Raw genomic sequence first — 24,551 nt, forward strand, 5'->3', positions numbered from 1 at the left:
AATAGGTTTAATAAAATTTTTATTTTATTAAACATATTTTATTGACAGATGTTTATTGCGGAATTTACAATTGTATTAATACAACCTAAGAAAGATATAAATAAGTTATTATAGTTTAAATACTTTTCTGTTTCATACGTATCATTTTAATACATCTCTTTTTCAGCCCGTTATTTTTACCAAATTTTTAAATGTAAACTGATAATCATCGAAAAACGAAACAAACGAACAATCCCAACAGTAGTGACGTGACATAGTTGAAGCGCGCGCAACCGTTTCTGTCAAAACATATATAATCGTGATAATAAAATCGAAATTACGGCGGTCTCATGTGGAAAAGAGGTCAGCTTGAGATCGTGATGACAGCATTTGTTCTACGTGGCGTGTGCGATACGCACGCCTCTGGCTAGCCGATGGGTGAAGCTGGAAATAATGTGATTTACGGGTAGAGCCGAAGGCTTTACGAAATTTACATAGTACCAGAGAAATGGATATGCTGAGAGAACCGAGCACAAGATCAGAAAAAGAGAAAGAAAGCGAAAGTGTCGGGAGAACATTGCGGAAAATACTGTTGTAAGGGATTTGAAAAGAGATGAAGAAAGAGGGAGATTAGGCCGAATTAATAGAATCAAGGATAATTCGATAGAGGATGAGTCGGGCCAAATAAAGTCACGACGCGAACCATCCTATCCCTTGCCTATCTTTCAGGTAGATCCGTTTATCATCGTGGTACACGCGAAATTAGATCCGTCCTCTGCAAACACTTCGGTTCGTTTTACGGATTTTCGGCTGATCGTTCGCATAATCTAAGTATTCTTATTGGAATCCTTTCCTTTCCTTTTCTCCCTATCTCTTTCGCTCTCTTCCTCTAGGAATTCCTGTAGCATCGCCAAAACGTTTGATTCTTTCTTTTAATACTATTCCACGAAAAATCAATAAATTAATAACTCGTTTACTCAAAGTAATTAACAGTTTTTTTTGTTCGTAAAATTTGATTTAGATATGTTTCCAATTATACTTTTAATTTATTTTTCTTCGAAAAATTAATAAATAAAAAACTTCACACGATATATATATTTTTTCTCGTTCTCTCTCTCTCTCTCTCTCTCTCTCTCTCTCTCTCTCTCTCTCTCTCTCTCTCTCTCTCTCTCTCTCTTAATATATAAAACCAATGCTTCGCGTGCTTTAATTTAAGTATTAATTTTAATAACTGAAGTAATTTATGAAAGTTGCAGTTCACGGTGTTTCCACGGACACATCAATATCTTTCAGTTTTCCCACCTCCATTCTTTTTCGGAGACAATTTATTTCCAAGGCCGATCATTTTACCACCAACGTATATACCGATGCGAAATACAACGCAGGCACGCAAAAGAAAAAGCAAAGGAAATATCGAAATCTCGTAACCGCCACGGCAATGTTTTATAGCTGCGAGATACGAGTCGAGTGTTCCCTGAGTGGAAAAACTTGACAGTCCTCGTCTTGCGAGCTATTCGAAGAGGCAACATAGCGAGGCAAAGTAAGATAGGAATGTGAAATGTCGAAGAGGATATTCACTTCGCAAAAGATGCGCGCGCGCACGTGTGCTCCTTGAAGTGAAAGAGGAAACTGCGCGTATGCCGTGCAAGTATGTCTAAAGGTAAAAGTAGCACGACCATTGGCGAAACAATATATTACAGCGCACTTACCGCGTCAAAAGTCCAAGTAAGGTACGATATAAAGTTGTCGCATGATACATAACAATGACGCAAGATAACTTTCCTTACGAAGAACTTGCCGAGCAATAATTCCCAGCGCGCTTACTATCCGGAGGGAAACGTAGCGAATAGTGTACGACTGTCAAATGGCATTCTCGATACATATCGGTACACACCGTGCATTCCGTAAAACGAAGTGTAAAAATAAGAACGAGCTGTAACTTACGAATGCATTCCACGCCCGTCTGCATTTAATTAGACTCCGTCCCCGTAAGCTAAAAAGTTCTCTCTCTTTGGCAAGCCGATATAAAATTGCGAGGTTACAGACCTATCTTCCGGAGTGTCGGTAATTCTGCCAGAGAAGAAAACCAGCTGTAACCCGACATAAGAACGCTGCCGCGCCCGCTACTTTCTTTTTCCACTACTTTACACGAACGGGTAAAGTCCGTAAAACCCGCATGTATATAGTACAAGTTTGATATGTTCGTTCGCACACGAGGAAAGAAATTGTTTAATTTCTATCTCAATAATTCTCAAGGAGATTTATTAATATATATTTGTATATATACTTTTACTTTAAATATTTATATATATATTGTTCCAATATTATTTTTATTGCAAATATATTATTTTAAAATATATTTATAAATATATTATTATTTTTCAAGTAGCACTTGTAAAAATATGTTTGTGTGTATATAAAATAAAAGAAAAAAATAAAACAGAATTAAACATATACAAGATACTTGTTTCAGTAAACCGTACAATCATGTACACTGTACACATATGTATGTTGTTAGCATATGTGTACAAAGTTGCAATTCAAGAGAGCTAGCGGAAAAGGAAAAGGTAGCGCGTGACCGACCTAAGGTCGAGACGCGTGATGTCGAAGAGGACAGCGACACTTTGGAAAGCACCAGCGGTACGAGAACAGCGCGGCGACGGGGTAGCTTTCGTGTAACGGGAAAAGATCATAAAGCGGAGAGACGCGGAGGCGCCTGCGCCCTCGAGTATGCCGGAGTTTCTGCGTGCGTTTCCATCAGTCGGGTCTTCAACTCCGGACCGCGAGCAACGGTCCTCGGTTCGCGCGCCGTCGTCCGCGTCGCGACGCATCCTCCCGACGAGGTTCCACCCCTTCGGTCACGATCGCGCCGACCTATCCCACTGCACGACCATAGAAGAGAGAAAACGAAAAGTAGAGAATCACGTACGAAATTTCCAAGGCACGTCACATCCCTCGCCGGAGTGAGAGATCCTCCCTGTCATCCTGCTTCATCCCTGTACGTCCGTAAACGATCGTCTCGTAATCTCGTTTTTGAAACTTAGAAAGCCGAAAGGTCGGACAAATTTTTCCGCGAACAACCGCGAAGAAAATCGCGCGGAAAAATAACTTATATCGGTCAGCACTTCCTCTGGAATTTACGAGCGGAACAGATGCGCCCTGACCCGCGCGCAGATTTTTATGGAACGTGAACCTGTCCGCGGAACGACGACCAGAATTTTTGTAAGAGCGGAAGGGTGGAGAGAATGGCCGCGAAAAACATCGCGTTTATTTAAATCAGATATCTGTCATTGCAAACAAATATAATATATAATATATAAGAATATTCTTTACATAAAAAATTGAAATTTTTATATACATTATATATAAGCAACGAATGATAAATTGAGAAAAAATATAATTAAAGATTTTATTTTTACTCATTAGGAAAAAATATTTTCGATAATCCTTTGGTATCGATGATTACGCGTGACTTTACTGAATGACAGTAATCGCTGCAATATTTGTCTCAACGTCATCTGCAATGTTGTATTTTATTTATACTTGACAGAAAAGTTTTGATTACACATTATAAGTGGAAAAGTAAATGAAACTTTTCTTTATAAGTTTTGTTAAAAACAATACTTCGCGGCAACTTGCCGGTGATTCGATACGTTGTTGAAAGGCACGATCGAAATGTCTACCAAGAAACGTAGCTGTCAGATGCATCTGTGCCGATTCGCGTGTTCCTTTCGAGAAAAAGTCAGTTACTATCAGCGATAGTCGTATATCTTGCAGGTCGCTAAATTAACTTGTCAACTTTTCCACGTCACGCTAAAATATGGGTGTTCGCGCGCATCTTCGAATATTAAACTAACAGCGTCGAGCAAGTTTCCTCGCGCCAATTAACGTCCTTTAATATGCGCGTTCGTGAAAAAAATGTCAAACGATGAATTAAAAAATTTAAATTAACATGATAACTTGAGTGCGACATGAAAAAGGAAATTATAACGTCGCATTTCCGTGAGTGATGTCAATTTTGTTTTACTTTTTGTAAACTCGGATAAACACGTGATATACAGGCTGTTAGATAAATATATACGCTGTAAAACATAGTTGTTTCATGCTTCTCGCAGTAAACACATTTACTTGTACATATATATCATATATATTCATATCTCTTAAAAATATTACTAAATTACGAATTAGTACGAAAATTATTTTAATATTTATATTAAATTTTTCCATTAATCGTTCGATTTATTAGCTTTTGGAATGATACGTTTGTAGAGAAGTATTCTAGAATCCTTCGCAAAAAAAAAGAAGAAAAATAGGAAAATACTGAATTTCGCCGGGTTAAATATCATATACATATACATACAAGCATGTACAACATGCTTTACCGCAGTGGTTGAAAAGGTGCGGTCATCAGTGCTAATTAATCATGGGTATGCAGATAAATACTGTGTATCAGGGCGATAACCGGGTGTGAGAGCGGGCGGCCGCGTCTGCCGATAATTATGAACAAGCTAACTCATTAGTCGCAGTCGACGTTAACGGCCTCGTTGTTGCACGCCATCGTTCGCCGCGGGTTTGTCCGATCTTCTATAAGCTGTCGAATTACTAACCGCGCTCGCGTTAAGAAGATTACACGTCCGACGTGACGAACACAATGAGATTACGTGTCAGAAAGAGAACGTGAATAGAGAGGATAATTACGGGGAATTATCTCTGTGATGTTCAACGTATATGATAACTCGAAATATTGCTATGATAATTCGCTCGGGAATAACAGTGACCAACGGATTATAGTCATCAATTATATCTGACATTGTGCACCGATTTGATCGATCTTTCCATAATTCGATGCGACGCTAATCAATCTGGTCTTCATTATAACAAGCATAAGACTTTGACAGAGACTTTGATAAAAACCAAGAGATACAAAATTTTATTCATTCTACGCAAAAAAAAAAAAAAAAAAAAAAAAAAAAAAAAAAAAATCTTCACATAACGATATTTTTTTTCGTAATACGTAATTGCTTCTAGCTATAGTTACGTAGTTAAGCTGATTGTTACTGTGGATATTAATTTTTAATTATAAACCGCTTTCTACCGGTTTATACGAGCTATTGTATAGCGCATTAGCAAACTAATTTTGAAATTCAAACTCGATTTCCTGGTAATATATATAATAAATTGATGCGTATTTTAATCTCATAGATCGCAATAATTTTACACTGAGCTATCGTAATCGATTTAAAGTAAAATATTTTATATTAAAGATTCTTCCGCGCGATAATTCGATTTTTTCGGTCTGCAAGTTACGAAAATCCACCTCTCTTTACAGGTCAGCAGAAATTAGAAAATATCCGAGTCGACCACAGTACAGCGATCCATAATTGAGTGACGTCCAAACGCCGGCAGCGAAATCTTTCTATCGGCTTTTCAAGTGCGTAAAATTAATCGCGAAACTTTATCGAGTGCCGAATAAATCGTGACGAATTTTTGAATTGCGTTTTGTGCCAGTGCCGCGTAACGGACGCGATTAGGAAACGCCGTCGCCGATGCTAGTGATTTAGTAATAGTAATAGTAACAGAAAAAAAGAGGTCACACCTGATCTGCCCTGAGAGGGAAAGAGCCCTGTGTCGCACGCGAAGAATACCGGAAGATGGATGGTATCAGGAAACATTCTAGAACACTGATCCCTAACCACAGGAATAAAGAGAGGAAGATATTTTCGCGCGCTCGAGTCGCAGAACGCCTCCGTTTCTCGCCGCTCTAATTAATCTTCGGGACATAACGAGCGAGACTGCCTGTGGGATCCTTGCAGCGCGACATCCCTGGGGGGAGTATCCTCTTGTAAAACTTTCAGCTGCAAATGGCATGAGCCGTAAATAGTACGAGAGCCGGTCTATCGAACAAATCGCGAGTGAAAGATTCGATATTATCGAAATGTCATCATAATTAATATGCAGATCATTTTGACTAAACGGAAAGTTTAATTTGCTTAAATGTACCCGTTAGAAATAGCGTTCGGTTAAAACGCGTCAGACACGAGCTCAAGGTCGACGCCGACGTAAATTAAAGACCATCAACATTAATAACCTCGCTAAAGTGGTTTCAACCAGCACTTTACATTGGCGAGAATTGCGGAAGGCGACGTGTCTTCGATTACCGAGCGGCTTTAGATCTTGAACGAAGAAGTCGATAAGGGCGCTATTCGATGGAAAAGACCTTCAATCCTTGAAGGCTAGTAGAAAGACGATACAGAAGCGAAACTTTTGAAAACCTGTCCCTGATCAAACTATCAGGGTAAATCCTAAGGCAAACTCGGCGCTTCGATAGTCATCTTCAATAGTGGCCTTCGAAGAATTTGCAGCGAATGGAATCAAAGTGAAAAGAGTACAATACGTACATCTCGTAAATGATTAAGAATAGTTCGATCAAGAAAGTGCTCGTCAGGCAATTGGTTTCTCAATCGATGAGAATGTATGTGAGCAAAGGATCAAACCGCAAACGTTCGAGCGAGTAGTAATAAATTCAGCGAATTCACACTTCGAAAAATTAATTCCAAAAGTGACCGAAAGAATTTCGAATTACGGTAACAATCGAATGAATCGATCAAAATGCTCCACGATCTCAAACATCGACGGTTGCATTAAAAAGACATTAATTTTTCCATGCAAAGATATTAAGTGGCGGGCAAGCGGGGTAAAGAGGGATATATTCCGGTCGGAGAGACAAGAAATCGGAAGAGGTGCAACCAAACGGAATAAGAAACGCGGAGACAGCAGCTGCATCGGACAGAGTCTATGGCGATGAGGGTGGAAGGTTAATCTGGAAGGTTGGGTAGAACGAGGGGGAAAGGAGGGCTTAAAGTAGCTATCGCGCTAGTGAAAAAAGTGGACCTTCAGGCCGGTTGAATGTGAGAAATTGGAGTGGGCTCGAGGATGTGCGAAGACGAATGCGCCGAAGATAAGAGTCAGTTCTGAAGAGGCAAGCAAGCGCTGATCCTTGAACTTTGTTATCCTAGTGAGGGAAGAGAGAAAGCGGTTCCCACGTGCGCGGTGATAAAATCGAGTGCGTGATTCGAAAGATCTCATCAGTGAAAAATATTGCCGGTGCGATCTCTTCTTGATCCCCAAGAACTATTAAGATTAAAGATTCGAATCTGAGTTTTCAAAAAATCCCGAGAGATTGCAATAAATCGTGATCGTTGCAGCGACAAAGAATTCATCTTAGAGATTAGCTGAAGAATGCTCGCGTTAAATAATCTTTTCGAGAAAATTAACTAGACACGCAATCGCGACGAAGAATCCTGTTACGTTCGGCCATCCTGCAACCCGGTTGAAGGAAGTGCTGCGGGTGAGCCGGTGGGTTAACGGTGATGGCATGAGGACATTAGTAAGGACGTACTGCGAGTCCAGCGAGGAGGAGGATGAGGATGGTGGTGGGCGTGATGGTCCTTGGTCAGCTACTGACGAGGATTTTGCTCGCGGCCCACGCAGGGGATCGCCTCGCGGCAGCTCGCAGAATTCTCAGGGACGTGCCATTGATAGATGGGTAAGTTAACTTTTACGTATACATATAAGCCGGGCACATGTCAACAAATCACAAGACATTCAACGCAAATTATCGAAATGTGTGGATTCTTCTTAAAATATTTTCTAGATATTTTGAAATTAATTTTAAATATTCTTTATTGTATAATTATTGTAATTATACAATCAAATTAATTTTATTGTATAATTACAATAATTATACAATACAATTAATTTTAATGTATAATTATTTAAACAAGATTATTAATTTTAATGGTCTTTAATTGCAGCAAAAAATTACTGCTGATAACTGTTCTAATAATTCTCTTACTCTAAATCCAAAAAATTTGAATTGCAATAAATATCAAATAATATTTTTTTGTTTGTTATTATTTTTTTATCTGTGTTCGCGAACTGTAGATAGTGGATTTGTGAATTGTATATATATTATATATGCCCGCAGCTATTTTTGTTCCGCAATATTTCACAAAGTAGCTACAGATGGAAAATATGTGCTAAACTAGTGTAATTTGTGTACGCGAGAGAGAAAAATAGTAAAAACTAAAGAAAACTCTCGCAAATGTATGAAAATATGCCATAGCTGATATATTAAAAAGCTGCGATTTAATTAACGTAATTAATATTAGTCTTAAAACAATATGCGTTTGTAATGACATCGACACCAATTGAAGATGTCAATGCACTGCACTCTGCAAAATTTTAGACGTCAGATTAAAAGAAAAATAATCGGATTGTGTTCCCAAAAATCTAACAAAAGTAAATTCTTCGTGTGAAAATTTCCGTCATAAAATTCTGACGAAACCTAGTAATAGTAGAATAACGCGTCTGTTCTCTCGCGTATCTAACACGCCTCTTTGTCACGTTGACGAGCAGTGAAAAACGCCCAGTCAAAAATCCAACAAACAACTTGAATTCCATCATATAATCGTTGACCGCAGTATACGACACGAATTTATAACCGGCAAGAACAATGTCATCGTAACGACACACACGGTCGACTTTGTATGGCCGGGGGCGTGGTTCTAATTACACCGGCAATTAGACTTCAAAGGAATGTCCGTCTTGTCCGATTTGCTATGACATGCTGCATCCGTGTGTGTATTTACTAGCAACAATTTCATTGAGCAATCATTTAATTGGTCAATTATTTACTACTCGAGAGTAATAATATTGTCGATACATATTCAACGAAAGTAAAAGTAAATGATTTTTGATATTTGATATATTAATCAGAAGAAACTCGCAGGATTGAATAAAGAAATTAAAAGTCAGAAAGTATACGAAATCAGAATAATTAAAATATTTATTTCTCACGGATAACTTGATTCGTAAATACATATATTTAATTTTGGATAAATTAATGACAAGTTGAAAGAGAAAGAGAGAGAGAGAGAGAGAGAGAGAGAGAGAGAGAGAGAGAGAGAGAGAGAGATAATGGTTATCAAAACATTAATACAATACTTTTGTTTTTGACGAAAATACATTATAACGTATAGTGCATTCAATATTTTTATAACTATTATTATTTCATTTTTATTTATATGCAATCAACTCTACAGAAGTTATTTATCAAACAAAAAGTATTTCTATTGCAATGTGTGTGCATCATGTACACAAGTTAAAATAAATAAAAAGTTCAAAAAATTCCTAAATGTTCGAAATTCCTTCGTAATTTTGCAAATGTGCATCATGTAATGTTTAAAACTAGAGAATACAATGCCGCTTGGTATTCTGGACCAATTTTCACGAAGATGGGATAATAAACAAAAATAAGATCATACTCTAGATGCAACGAGAATTAAAAATAAGGTAGCACTGCGTGAATAGGATTCGCCAGGGTTACCACTAGAATCGCTTCTTTATTCAAAAACAAAATAAAAAGAACCAATTGAATCATACTAGTCTTAGAAAGAAAGTCGCGCATTTTCGCTGAGATAATGAGAAAGTTTTGCGAGTGCAGAGAAGAAAGGACGTTAATGGAGAGAAGAAAATAAAAAAGAAACTCGAGAGAATGGAGTGGAAGGTGCATCGGTAGGAGACGCAAGGAGAATGAAATTTACTCGGGAGAGTAGCCTGTGGCTGTTGGTCCCCGGGTTTCTCGAGTTACCAGAGGGTAGATACGAATTTCCGGTTCTCGTCCTAGTACAAACTCGTGTGTCTCTTCCACCTACTACTTCCGTATATTTCGATTTCGCGCGCGTGTTACTCCGTGTACACTCGCGTGCATTCGCCATACGAGTATCCATATTGATGTATCTAACGTCTAATATTCCTCCATTTTGTTTAACAACATTTTTAAATACGTTCACTCAGGGAATTTCAAATCTACTATGTTTATGTCGTTAATTCTTATTTAAATACTTTGACACATTTTTACAGATGTTATTACAAACAACATTTATATAAAATAAAATATAATTTTAAAAATTATATATAATTTTGGAACGGTATATATATGTATACAACAACATCGTGCCGTTAAAATCAACCCAACTAAGTAAATCTTAAATAATAATCACAATTCGCCGCTGCGAAACACGTCTTTCCTCCGGAAATTCAAACTCCGCTTCCGTTCTGGACACCGATTCCAACGGAGCAAACTCCGAGAAACTCTTGAAAGTGACTCCGATAAAAGACATCGGGGAAGAGGCACGCCAGCGATTTCCCCGATGTCGGCGAGCCGAAGGCAACTCGTTACCGATAACAAGTGAAAGCCTCGTCGGACGCATTGTGTGCGTCAAATAATAGTTCATCCCTCCGACCTGAAAAAGAAGTACCTCGTACAACCCGCGGGCAACGAACGCCACGTGTCGTTGCTAAAACTGGAAAAAAATGTACGCCAACAGATCGGAGAATATTAAGGTTTGAGCTTCATGTATATAAATGACGTAAATGCGATAGATAAAATGACTCGATTGTACTTAAAGCGCGCGATTATCTCAATCCCACATTAACGCTTGAGGATTCGCAAATGGATGCTGAATACGGAATGCGAAATGCAGAAGCGATAACGTACCGTATGAAGATTACGAAGCAATCGGTCGCGCATTTATCCTCGTTTTGCACGCATTACCGATTCGCATCGGCTCCCGCGAAACTCGACTATCAACTACCTGGTGTATATTTGATATACACTCTCTGTAACTCGGATTTTTATTCAATCCATAATATTCTGTAAATTTCAGTAAATGATGGACGAAGAAAGAATATGCAATTCTCTTAAAATTCAAACTAGATTCTTCCCCTTCACCGATACGACTAAAGATTTAATAATTTAAAGCGGGATAATAATTATAGAAAATATATGTAAAATGTAATATAATCGGAAAAATGATGAGCAAAAATTACACTGCAGTTTTATTCTGAGAACGAGAAACACGGTTTCTCAATTCTAGCAACGTCAAATTAGTATATTCGGTCTGTAATTGAAATAGCTTAATGTGGCATCGCGTTGCCGTGTAATTAAACCGTCGCGTCGACGAGCTTGCCGACAAGCATCGAAAGGAGGATTACGCGACCGACAGCTTCAGAGATCTCGGAAATACGCCTCTGTAAACCTGATAACCATAATGAACCAACGACCATAATAACCTTATGACATCGCTGCGGTTTATGGCTTTCGTCGCTCGTTGCAGAAATATTTAATTGCCCTCTTCGTAATTCTCTGCCGGTTAAACCAAACTGGTGGTCGGTGGGAGCGTGAGTTAAAAGACAGAAAGAGGGTGGTACGACACAACGAGGGTAGTTTCCAACGTGCCACCGTAACATGTCGAGAGACTTCCGAGTAACGCTACCGCAGGAAAGAATTGCGGGAACAGGTCCCGGTGTTAGCAGCACGTTCCGACTATTCAGCGCGACCGAAACATTCTCGAGACTCCTTCGGGAGCGGTCGTGAGAATGCCCCGAGTGCTTTTAATTATTTGCAATTATGTTTTTTCGTGTTCTCTCATCAGGCCAGCTTAAACCGCTACCCTGCCGTGCGATGTGCAATTTCACGCCTTCCTACACACGCAGAAAATTTCAAGTCGAAATGTGATCTATTTAATGGAAATGTTGCCCCTTCCTGTCGAGCGTACTAGTGAAAGTAGGACGCGCATTTGTACCATAATTAGACGCATTTATGCTCTCGGTAGTGAAATTGGGGTAATGTCGTCGAAATAATGAAAATGCGAGCCACTTTAACCGGTCTACAGTCTATACCCGCCGAGGAAAATTTCGCGATATCAAGCGAAATGCTCATATAAGCTTCTTCGTTCTGCAAAATAAAAAACGAAAGAGAAAGAAATATGAAAACATGAAATGAGAAAATAGCTGTTCCTAAATAAAATTTTTTAAATTCTAGAAACTACGCGACTTGGCTCTTTTAAAATTGACAAAACACGATACTCTTTCTCGAATATATTAAATTAGAAAAAAAACTTTCTCACATATACTGTAACAAAATTTGTTTTGCTGTAAAGAATACGTTTATAAGGCAATTTTGCTTTTATTGTACGCGAATTTCCGTTTGACTACTTTCAAGGAAATGTCTTACTTAGAAAACTATTGTATTTTTCACATGTGGTAAGATGTCAAACGTGTTTCCTGATGTTAAAGACACTCAATAAGATCGTCCTTTCTTTTCGAAATCGACATTAATTAATTCATTATCGAAGCTACACTCGAATTTAAGTGTGCAATGTCTGATTATTCTATTTCGAACAATGGACTGGATTTTTCTAGAAAATATCAAAATAGTTATTATACAAAGCTATATTTTTACAAATATAATAGCAGAGTCTTAGCTCCGCTTCTTCATCTGCCTATGTTGCAATATTTGTACACGAAAATAAAAATCAGAAAAACCGCAAGAAAGCATTTTCAATTTACTTCGACTCTATTTCGTCGTACGATTGCAGGCGGTTTCATCGAATACAATCGAACAATTGAGCCTGTTCCACTTTCACGGATATAGGAGTGAGAAATAATGACATTCTTCTTTTCGATTTCTACCTGCATTATAGATAAGTACGAGATCGGAAACATGAGCTATAGAAAACTAACAAAATAAGTCAACGATGTACCGCTCATAAAAAATAGATACTTCTAAAGAGGATCTTTAAAAATCGTATTTTCTTTCTTTTGTTAGTCTTATTACTTTCTCAATTTATTAGAATCTAAAAAAAAGAGTAACACAATCTCTCTTTTATATCTCTTTATATCAAAAATTATTCTAGTCTAATTAAATTATTTTTAGAAGCAAGTGAAAAAAATTGTGTTTCTGTCATATTCACGCAAAGAATTAAGTTTTTTTTTTAAGTCTTATTAATATTACTCACATTATATTCTGCTCTCTTATGGTCAAATAGCACGAATGAAAAAGTATAAAAGATATTTAAATGTTACTTTAAGGAAGACATGGTCTCTCTCTTGTGAAACTGATGAGCACTAGTAGTCCGGACGCAAAGTTCGATATCGGATTCGTTAATCTAAAATTCCCGCGAACATTCTCAAACGACTTTGCTAATTTTTTGCCGCCTTTAGTTATAATTGATTTTATTAACGAGCTGCGAAGTCGTCAAATTTGCGGAACTTCGATGGGGGCTTTCGTCGAACGTTCGTTAATAACATGGCAACGAACGCGGATAGAAAGAAGATCCTCTGTCTGATAACGATCGCGATCCCATCTTCTCGTATCCTCGTTTTAAATCCGCCATTCTACGAAGTAATTCAAGGGGAAAAGAATGAAAACGAATTATTGGCACCGTCCACTAAATCCATTTGTAAGAAACGGAGGAATTGTGAAGGGCCGGTCACCGTGAGATCGCATTATAACGCAACGGAGGCGGCCCTCTCGCTCGCTCGGGATTTACGTGATCGATTGATGGCTGCCCGAAAGGTTTTAAAAGTCATTCTCGTAGGAACTACATATCAATTTCGTGCTACGTCAATTATAAAACGATACAATGGCAGAGCCATCGCTCTACGCTCAATCATATAAACGCTAGAAAATTTAGAATAAAAATGGAGGGGGGGAAAAAGATGTATATATCGACGACGTACCTAGTCTTTTTGCAGTGGCATAGAAAATACGTATTAATCAAAATCAGTCAACGTAATAATTAATTAAGTTTCTTCCGAGAGATGTTTCCAAGTCGGAAATTTCGCATGGGAGGAAAGACAGATGGCGGCGCTCATATCGGGGGCATCTTGAAATTCGGACAAAAATACGCTAGGTACTAATCCGGGATCTCATTCGGCCAACGCTCGGGATAGTAGACAGATTAACGAAGTAATTTGCAGTGCATAGGAAATGCGGAGAGAGTAAACGATAAACCAACCAGAAGACAGGAAGACGAAAATAAATAGATACGGTTGACAGAGTAGTGCTAAAAACGATTCAGTTAGTATGTTAGCGTATGCAAGATTAAAGGAATTAATTTGTATAGACCTAAATAAAAGAGAGAAAATGTAATCACAAAATGTAATTTACGGATGGAATAAAAAAATTAAAAAAAGTAAATAAATATAAAAAAAATGTAGAGAAAAGAACAATAAATATTCATAACTAAAGAAAATGAAGGATAAAGATACGTGAATAGAAGCGAGCAAATTCAGAAGCGAGAAATATCTGTTCGAACAGTTATCCGGAAAGGAAGACAAATCTTCGTATAGTTACGATCGTCGACGGCGAATGTGGTAAGGCTAATTTTCGGCATCACGCGCTCACGGTCCACGATATATGTGTACGCGGCAGGAACCAACAGAGACATCAACTTCCGGTGGAATTAATGTAGCAGCAACGCGTAACTCTATTTCATAAAGTTGCTCGAACGCGTACGGCGCGGCGCTCTCGGGGAATCTCTCGGGGACGCGATTCTGTTCTCTGAAATCGGATCTGGATCTTGAATCCAGAAACGTGACCGAAAACTCTCGGGTAAGGTCCGAGAATCAAGAGAAACGATGGGATACGCGCGTACGACGAAAATCAAGCGACGCAAACTTTTGCGGAACAACTGTCGCGAAATTTCATTGATTCCGTTCCCGTTCACGGTTCGAATGGTAAATTGGGAAAATTTGCTTACTCCTCGTTTCGTTAAGGTAGCCAAAGTTCGCGTTCCGTGCAAATGTCATATCAACGGAGCTTAATTTTCACATCGTAATATTCCAACTTGTATCACGCTGACTGAAAATTGCGAGGGAGATTGAAAATGTGCAAAATTATGAAATATAATTAAGTAAAAAGTAATCTGATAAAAAGTAATTATTTACTTTATGCGACCAATTATTTCGTTACGTTGGAAGAAAAAAAATATATTTATCATTACCTTTAATTATTAATTTAATTTTACATGCAACCTTTGAACATAATAAAAGTGTTTGCTGTAATAAAACACGCAGACAATACGTTTAACATTTTTTAATCTTCTACACCGTAATATAACATAGTCCTCGCAAGTTTCATGAATATATGAATATATGAGGCAGTAACGTTTGCGTATGCTGGTAGGGTTAATAAAAAAAAAAAGTCAATAATGTGTAATAGAGTCGTAACACGCAAATAACGTAGGATTACCAAATAAACTGTCACTGTTGCGAGAGGCAATATTAAGCCTTAAAATGTTACAAGTTAGTTTGCCAGGAGAAGGGGAGAAACTTTAAAGAGGTATTAATGAAGTTTACTAGTGACTCCCGTGGTTAGAACATGGTGGATTAGATTTTATGAATCAAATGGGAGCGGCTTTGAATATATCGCACAAGTAATAGATGACAAACATAAAATAAATTAAAACATTAAGATAGAAAAGCCTTTCCGTATAATAATATAATTTCTACCTATTTCAATTATAGTCAATTTCTTAAATATTTCAATATTGAATACGGCCCGTTTTGGTGGAAAAAAAAAAAGATTTAAATTACTTATATTGTTTTACGTTCCTCGACACGTTTGGAATGTTGATTCGCCGACATTTATTGATAGTACAGTCGTGAGATATTTCACAAAGCCAGCAAAACCCGCGCTGTTTCGTAAAGTCGTGAAAAAAAAATCGACAAATAATCTCGCTACACGCTCGATATGTATGCTCAGCCACGATCGATGTCTCCAAAAAGAGGTACACGTGCAGAACTATTTGTCAGCAAACGTATTTCGAAGGGGAAAAACCGAAAGATATGGGAGTTGCATGCACCCGCAGCGAAGACAAAAGGGACGTCGATTTTTATTGAAATTTAATACTTTTAATGGTCATTTTAAGCGGGAAGCGGTGGCTGGAATCAGCCGAATAACCTTCGGGAAACGATCGTGCCGTTAAATTCCCCCTTCGTTCTGCAAAGGTGATAGCTCCGAATCGCATCGGCGCCCAAGACCGGAAAACTTATTTGCATGCCGAGCAACGTAACCCGCAGCCAGCAAACGGAATACTCGCCATTCATATGCATATACGGGGACCAGCCACCTTATCGCGCTTTGCCAATTAACCACCGCTCACACCACCCACCGCCTCTTAACCGGTGATCTCGCCGGTAATGCTCTCCATCCCTCTTCTCTGGTCGCTTCAGCAAACGGCGAAAATTCGTCGGTAGTTTCGCGAAATCGACACCGGAGCTATCTCAGCTCTTAGGCACGCGTTGCATCCCCTGAATATGTATGAGATCACCAAGACGGAACATTTAAAAGTACGAGAGATACATTCGCAATTATTAATTATATTGTTTAACTTGAATTTCTGTGTTACTTTTGAGAACTTGACATTTAATGCGTCAAAAGTACCTGACATTCTAGCGCGATAATTTATAAATCGCTTTTATCACACATTTTCTATACATACTTCTCATTTTTGTTATTGCCTTTCTTTACCGCTTTTAACATTTGCTTGTTTTCATTCAATTATTTTTCCAGAGATATAGATATTTAACCATTAAATATCAAGCTGCCAATACGGAATTTACACAATTTGTATTTACGTACACGAGATACACAATCGACGACCAATTATCATCACGGGAAAACAATAATTTTGAAATAAATAATTTAACGTTATAGCTTTAAAATTTAATCAGTAGCTAAATTAATTTGAATTTGAATAGAAACAATTATATATTTATGTACTATGTAAATATTTTTTTTATGAGAAATTTATTAATTTATTATTTATATTGTTAAATTAATTTTCGAAACAATTTTAAGGCCTCCGCAAATTTCTATTTTTATAAGTTTCTAGTTTTATAAATATACAAAAGTTTTGGTACTATGAGCTGAAATTAATGTGAGATATATCTCGCCTCTTAGACACGCCCTCTGCTGAATATGTATGAGGAGTTAACGGAAACGTACTTTAATAGCACGGAAATACCTTCATAATTATTATTGCACTATACGTTTTAACTGAATAGTAACGTGCACTACCGTAAATCATGTATTATTCCTCTAGCCTAAATTCAAAATTGAATTAAAACCGAGTGTTTATAATTTGCAATTATAAGATAATGGTCATATTAGATTTGCAATGATAATGTAGATCATGAATTTGTAATCATATAATATTCTGTATACACTAGCTAAATTGTTTTATGTATATTCTGACAGATGCTTCGATCTATAGTAAATAAATTAAATCACGAATAAATTAAGAACTGAGTTGCTAATAACCCATCTTAAATCATAAATAGCCATCTTTTACAATTTTACTAACTAGAAACAATAAATCATTTGCGGCTAAAACGAATAAGTATACCAGATTTCCACAACGTTCCTTTATCGACAAATGCAAACACGATTCTGGCCGTAGGCCAAATTCTACGCGGGCACTTTTATGAATTACTAAAAATTTCCTACGTATTTTGTTAATGGCCGTCCCGAAAAAACGATTCGTGCCAAATGACGATTACATCGTCGTGCCGAAATTCTCCGCAGTGTAACATAGAATATAATAGAAATAAATCACTAGAAGCAAACGGAACAACGTCGATTAAAGGATTAATTATGCACGGAGCTCGGAATTACACGTGGAGTTATACATGCTTTGTTAAAATACATTTTATTGAATATATATTCTCACGCACTTCTCTTTTCACATAATATAGTTTTGAGTGTCTCGAGGCGTACGTGGTAGCCCACATGAAACAAAGGACTTTACCGGCACTTGGTCACACTATCCTGCATGGACGATCCAATGGACAAAAGGACTTGGGATCTCTCTATCTCTCCCCCTCTCCCTCTTCTCTCCTCTCTCTCTCTCTCTCTCTCTCTCTTCCTATATATAATATATATATCTATACATACATACATACGCGTACGCATTATATATATTTCTACATACATATATATATATATATATATATATATATATATATATATATATCTGTATGTGTGTGTATGTGTATGTATAAGTATGTACATACATACAGGAAGTTTCTATTGTATCTGTTTAGCCAACCAGTGTATGTATATATTTGCGGCTTAGCAATTCTCGAACAGTCTATCTCTCTTTCATTTGAAAATTATTTCCACTTTTGGCGAGTATTCTTCTCTTGGGGAATAAAACTTTTTGGCTAAACAAAGCTAACTACCACTTGACGTTAATTCAAAGTACACTGAGCACACATAATGAATGTATGAAACGCGGTCTGTATGTTTATACTCTGATAATAAAATTATTCGACCCTCCAAAGCTAAGCAGCCACTTGAATGCTGTCGAACAGAATGACGCGCTTCCTTGATATTTAAATTTATAGTTTTGGATATTCGTGCGTTCTCTGCCAACGTTCGCATATTCCCAAAATGATCGAACTATTACTTGTAGAATAGAGAAGAGGAGAGGAGAGAGGAGAGGAGAGAGGAGAGAGGAGGAAGCCGACGCGCTATGTAAGCGAAATGCTCGTTTGGTTATCTAATTCTGCTGGAAGTTAGGCGTCTATCGCTCCGCATGCAAAGTGCATTCGAGAGAGAGCGGTGCGGTTAGTTACAAACGGACAGCAGATCCATCGCTGATTCGAGGCAGATTTGTTGGGGTAACAATGCACGTACATATCCGCGCAAGCGGCGCGCGCCTCTTCGTTGTCGGTGTATTTGTATATATGGAGTACCAGAAATTCCTTTACGTTAAACTATGCTGCTGTCTGCTGACTTACGATTAGAGTAAATTCCGGAAATGCAAAGAATATTTGCCGTTTCCACATGACGAGCCTGTCAATTTTGCATCATAAGCTAATTAGATAATTATTACTCTCTCAGCGATTGTTGACAACACGAGGAGAAAGAAATTTTCATTTCTTGAAAAGGTACATGTTTCCCGTTCGATTGAATTAATGAAATAGAATTTATTTGAAGAAATTTGATGCAATTCGACGTATTTTAAACACGTCACAAGATTATAAAAATTTAGATTATAAAATAGAGATTATAGATTCATTTAATTATCACTAAATATATAAGTTACTTAGAAAAAATATGTAAATACACGACAAAAATTGCAACGCGCAAATGTCTTCGAAACAAATAGAGAAACTAATTTACGTAATGGATGCAAGTTAAAACGATGAAGCATCTGTCAGAATGCGTAAGCCATATACAAGAAAGTATAGTAATGCTCAAATTTGCAAAGCATACAGAAATTTACACAAATAACGCGTAAGGAAGTTATATAATGTAATATTTGATAAATTTCCATTATAATTCTATTAATATATATGTATACATTTTCAATATATGGGAGAAAATAAGAAAAAAATAAATTTTAAAACATATTTCTATAAAATATAAAACTTTATTATCTCATATAAAAGTAAATAATAAATTTAATATAACCGTGAAAAATTAAGTGCAATTTATAATAATTTATTATCAATGAATTAAATTAATATAGTGAAAAATGTGTTATATTTAATCAATTTGAAAAAATGGACTAGAAAAATATTCTCTAATTTCTCTCATCATTTATTCTATCCGTTTTACTCATTATTGATCATCCAAAATATTACATTATTAACAAATAATTTTCTACAAATAATAAATGTTTTATTTTATAATTTAGACTATTAAATTATTAATATCAAAACTTTTATATGTTTTATTTAAATTAAATATCTGCATCTTTTGTATCATAATAATTTATTGTTACAGTTTAATATTATTTAATATGCTATGTCTCAAATTATTAAAAGACTATATATCTAGATTATTTATATGTATATATATATATATATATATATATATAATTTATATAATTATTCATTTCCATTAGACATGGTTTTTGATATCATTTATATATATATATATATATATATGTATATTCACATTTATACATATATATTCGGATTAAATACATATGTATATACATATATATATATATATATATATATATATATATATATATATATATATATATTAGGATAAAATTGTATTATGCAAATTCGGGCATTATTATACATATAATTATATGTAAATGTAACAGATGAATTCACTTACCAAATTACATCGGCATCGTGCTACATACATGCTGCACCTGGAACAATTTTTGTACAAATTTATATACACAATATCTTTTATGTAAGAGAGATATTAAATTATAATTTTATTTTTACTAGCATTAATTTATAAAATCATAATTATTAATTTTAAAAAATTAATTTTTTTGTAATTAAATAATATATAAATCAAAATTATCTCAATTAATTTTTTTTAAATAATGTACTTTTTAAGAAGACTATAGACAAAAAAAATGATTTTAGAAATTTTTATTTGTATGCTATACACATGTAAAAATCAATTAAAAAATAAGAGTACTTCTAGTCAATGTTCAAGCGACAAACTAAATTTAAAGACCGGTCTTTTTTCAAAACTTATCTGAAAGAGACGAAGATTTAATTATCAATGAGATTAAAGTTACCCGACGTTTAAACAACCTCAATCAAATGAATGTACACACTTGTTAATGTTCGTTGTCTAGTTTTGCCAGCTTCTGGAGTCAAGTTGACATCCGGTTGAGAACAGATCCGGAAACGCTTGAATTCGCGAACATAATTTACCTGTCACATTCCCGATTTTCGACACTCCCGATTTTAAACATTTCCGATTTTCAACACTTTCGACTTTCGATATTTCCAATTTAAAACATTTTCGATTTTTGACACTCCCGATTTTAAACATTTTCGATTTTCGACACTCCCGACTTTCGGCTCGATATATTCCTTTGTGATTAATTTATTCACTAATTATTCAGACTCGTTATAACACATCCGCTATTAAACAATTAAACCCAAATTAACATGCAATAATAACAGTTGTATAACTATTACATATAAAACGATTAATATGAAATAAACGAAAGAGATTTCATTGTCGCGCATCAAAACGCAATAGCGATAGAGGACGAATATCGAGAGGGATTAATTACGCACGATCACGCGCATTACTTATTTATTAATTATTTTGTTACTATCATTGTCATTGCAAAAATACAGAATTTCAATTACGCGTATATCACGCACCGCGCTTTATAATGAACTCCGTATTTTCGATGTTGATTATTCGCACCGAACCCGACGACGTGTTCTGCCGAATGACCGCTGCGAAGATCGCGACATTGCGTTGTTGCGTGTTGTGTATATATACTATATATAATACTATATACGTTTCGTGTCGCGTCGAGCGAGCACGTATCACATTTACTTCACACCGAGCAACCGTAAACAAATCTTTCGTATCAAGCACGCTACACATAACACACAATCATGATGAATGTACATTAATGTAATATTCGTAATCAATTTCATTTCTCGATATTTCGAATTCGTAACATGTCGCTGTTATATCTCGACGTCGATATTTTCTTTATCTGTTTCACATTTTCGTTCTACAAAGAAGATGAAAAATATGGATTGACTAAATAATTATATATCAATTACATACACATTTAAGAATTAAGGCGTTTATCGTAAAAGCAAATGAACTTTTAAATATATAATCGTTCCGATGTTATTTTACTTATTTAATAGTCAATATACAGAAATAACGAATCAAGATAGTAATTGTGCTTACAAAATGCTTAAATGAGATACATCTAAATATTGTATTAAAAATATTACAGTGTTTGAAAAAACTCTTTGTATGTCGTAATTAAAAAATGAGATTAAATTTGGTTATCCGGTTAAATTCTCAAATATTAATATAAACATTGAAAGCGCACGATTGCTTACAATAATCCAGTTTACTTGAAATTGCAACTGACTCTCCCGATATTGTCTTTCAACCGCAAGTCACTCTTACGTATAAAAATCACGAAAGATATACGGAATAATTTCGAATTCTTGACGTTATACGTTTCGACGCTTAACGCTTGAAACGTCACGACGTGAAATAGCAGCTTTAACATGTCAAGCGCGGGCCATACACACGTGTCGCGCATATCTTCACTTGCACATAAAAAAAATCTTTACTCAGTAAACGAGTACTCGAAAATCTTTAGTATAAAAATTTACTTGTTAATCGTGTGATCGAAATATATTTATATACATTCCTAACCAATAAAGTTGCAAAATTGCTATATAAATAGTGTTGTAATTTTAATGACTCTAGTGACATATGTTAAAGTTTTGATAAATATATACAGTAAAGTGTATATTTAAATATAAATAAATATACATATAGGGCGAATTTTTTAATTCATCGATTGATCAATCGCATGAAACGTAAATACAGCACGCGCTGTATTTGCGCATCATGAGATTGATCAATCGATGAATTAAAAAACTCGCCTATACTCTACATCATATCGGTGGACGAAATTTCTCAAGTATGTATTGTTAAATAATTCTCGACTACTTACGATAATTCGATACATTGCGATTGATATTTCGTTTCCAATCGCAAGTTCCAATCTTTGAATAAAATCATGAAAAACATTTGTAGCGATTTCGATACGTCTTGATGCTAATCGTTCACGACACGTAATGGTTGTCGCGTGTCGTATCGTTTGACAATTCGTATATGCCATTCCAAAAACATGACCATTTATACAAATACAATACATTACGTGACTATATTAATTGACAGCGCGTTATTTCTTTTAGGCATTCTATTATTATTATTTGCGATAAAAAAAAATTGTCTTTCTAATTTCACGATAAAAGTTTCGTACGATATGAATTATATAAAATTATTACTATATATTACTATATGTATATATACACATAAATGGGACAATCGCGTCTAATAATTCTCAATAAAATCAATCAATCGAAATAAAAAGCAATTTTTCCATGATTATTGTGTTTCTTGTATCATTTTTTTAAAATAAATTATTCAATAATCTGTAGCTTTTGAATATCATTTATACAAATTAAATCAACTTAAAATAGTACGAGCTATTTTCTTTTTAATCTGTATATATGATCTTTAAATACAGAATATCTGTCTCTCTCTCTCTCTCTCTCTCTATTTATTTTATTATATATAATATACTAAAGTCATATCGCGCGTGTATAAAATTTATATTTTCCAAGAAAATAAAAGTTATATCATACTTATTCTTATCTTGAAAAAAGAAACTTAATATGCAACATGTCAGTGAATTGACTTCATGTCTCATCTCAGCAAGAATTCAGACACATTTCTTATTTCCATAAAGCGTCCTCTGCAACTTTATGGAAAATAAGTTTGATACAACAGCTACCGAGTCTACCACAAGTTGGACATCACGTAATGCTGTTGTAAAGACTAAACTTTAGCCATCTAGAGTTCCTTTGGCTACATTATAGAATGGAATTACAAGACATCGAATATTCTCGTTTTAAGTGCAATTAACATTAAAAGCATAATAAACGCGTATAATATAAGAGTTGCTATTTTTGACGAAATAATTTGAAATATTTTGGCAATAGCAAGTTGTGTTGACTGTCTCTTTTTTTTTTTTTTTTTTTTTTTAAGAATTACATTACGACGCTTCGTTTTTTTTCTTCGGAAAACTACGCGCATTTACGTAACCTAGTAAAACAATTTTAGTGGAAAAGAGATATTTGCTAGAGCTTTCAAACGCAAGATGTATTCCTTGTTATGTGTAAAGAAAGTGTATTCCATTGGAATAAATTTAGCTTGCCAACACTGTTTGACACACAGCGATATCCCATGTTTAGTTCTTAAAAAGTTTAAAGAACATAAAAATCATGAATACATATCGATCAATATCTTTCCTTTTTCTTCAGGCACAACGACCTACCCTGGAACATACGAAAGTTTCTGAAGAACCAGCTGAGGGAGTTCAGGTTTGATGACCTGAGGGACACTCATCCTTGGTCACGAAGCGCCTGGAGCCATACAGATCTCAAGAGATTAAAGGAAGGCATGGTTGCAGCGCAGGTGAGTTTAATAATAACGGCAATAACAGGAGTTCCCAGAAGTTATTACTTCGACCAAAGTTCGTTCAACCAATCGCCGAACTGATTGAATGTATCGAAAATTTCCCGTTCAATATAAAAAAATTTGACTTTATTATGATTAATTGCTATTAATATTTACATCATGGAAAAGCAAAGTTTTCAGAGTCCAATAATGCTTTAAGATTTTTCAGTCACTTGACTTTATAATAATATACCACTAAATTACTTTTAATTATATAGAATTGAGCCAGTTATGTACAATAGTTATATGTGCAATAAAATTAAATTCTGAAAAAATTATAAAGTAAAGCTACGCTTATCAGGATTGTTAACTTGTCGATAAAATTTTAATTGCGTTAATTATATATTACGCTCACAAGTATTTCTATCGTTTTTAAAATTTTTCTCTTATACTAGAGACATAAATTTATAAATAGATTATTATATTTATTTTTACCAACGACAATGTACATCGTATTATATTAAAATGCAGGAAAAAAAACTTTTATTGTAAAATAATTTTAATTTTCTTTGATTTTTTTCATAAATAAACCTTAGTCATAATTAGTAGCAATTAGTCGAGCTTAACATTCTATTTTCACCAATTTCATCGCAACTCGTGAGTGAAAATTAATTCCACGCGAATGAGGGAATCGCATGTCGCCTCGAAGCTA

General features: G+C 35.4%; 1 protein-coding gene and 1 long non-coding RNA gene across 6 annotated transcripts in view; one reads left to right on the top strand and one right to left on the bottom strand.

The window, feature by feature from the left end:
- LOC140670013 (uncharacterized) overlaps positions 1-21,164 on the bottom strand; it is a 67,434-nt gene extending 46,270 nt beyond the window's left edge. Inside the window, exons 1-2 of the long non-coding RNA XR_012047456.1 lie at positions 20,430-21,164; positions 19,970-20,006 (exon numbers count right to left, since the gene is read on the bottom strand). This is a non-coding gene — a long non-coding RNA (uncharacterized lncRNA). The remainder of the gene's footprint in view (positions 1-19,969; positions 20,007-20,429) is intronic.
- Positions 2,752-24,551, top strand: part of LOC140670000 (dipeptidase 1) — an 85,778-nt gene continuing 63,978 nt past the window's right edge. The window contains exons 1-3 of one of the 5 annotated variants that reach the window (XM_072900311.1): positions 2,752-2,977; positions 5,309-7,525; positions 23,704-23,857. In XM_072900311.1, the coding sequence (XP_072756412.1) occupies positions 7,401-7,525; positions 23,704-23,857 (279 nt within the window). In that variant the 5' untranslated portion in view covers positions 2,752-2,977; positions 5,309-7,400. The other 4 variants (XM_072900312.1, XM_072900315.1, XM_072900313.1 and 1 more) reach the window with 4 other exon arrangements.

The sequence above is a fragment of the Anoplolepis gracilipes genome, chromosome 10 (genome assembly GCF_047496725.1).
Source record: "Anoplolepis gracilipes chromosome 10, ASM4749672v1, whole genome shotgun sequence".
Taxonomy (NCBI): Eukaryota; Metazoa; Arthropoda; class Insecta; order Hymenoptera; family Formicidae; genus Anoplolepis; species Anoplolepis gracilipes.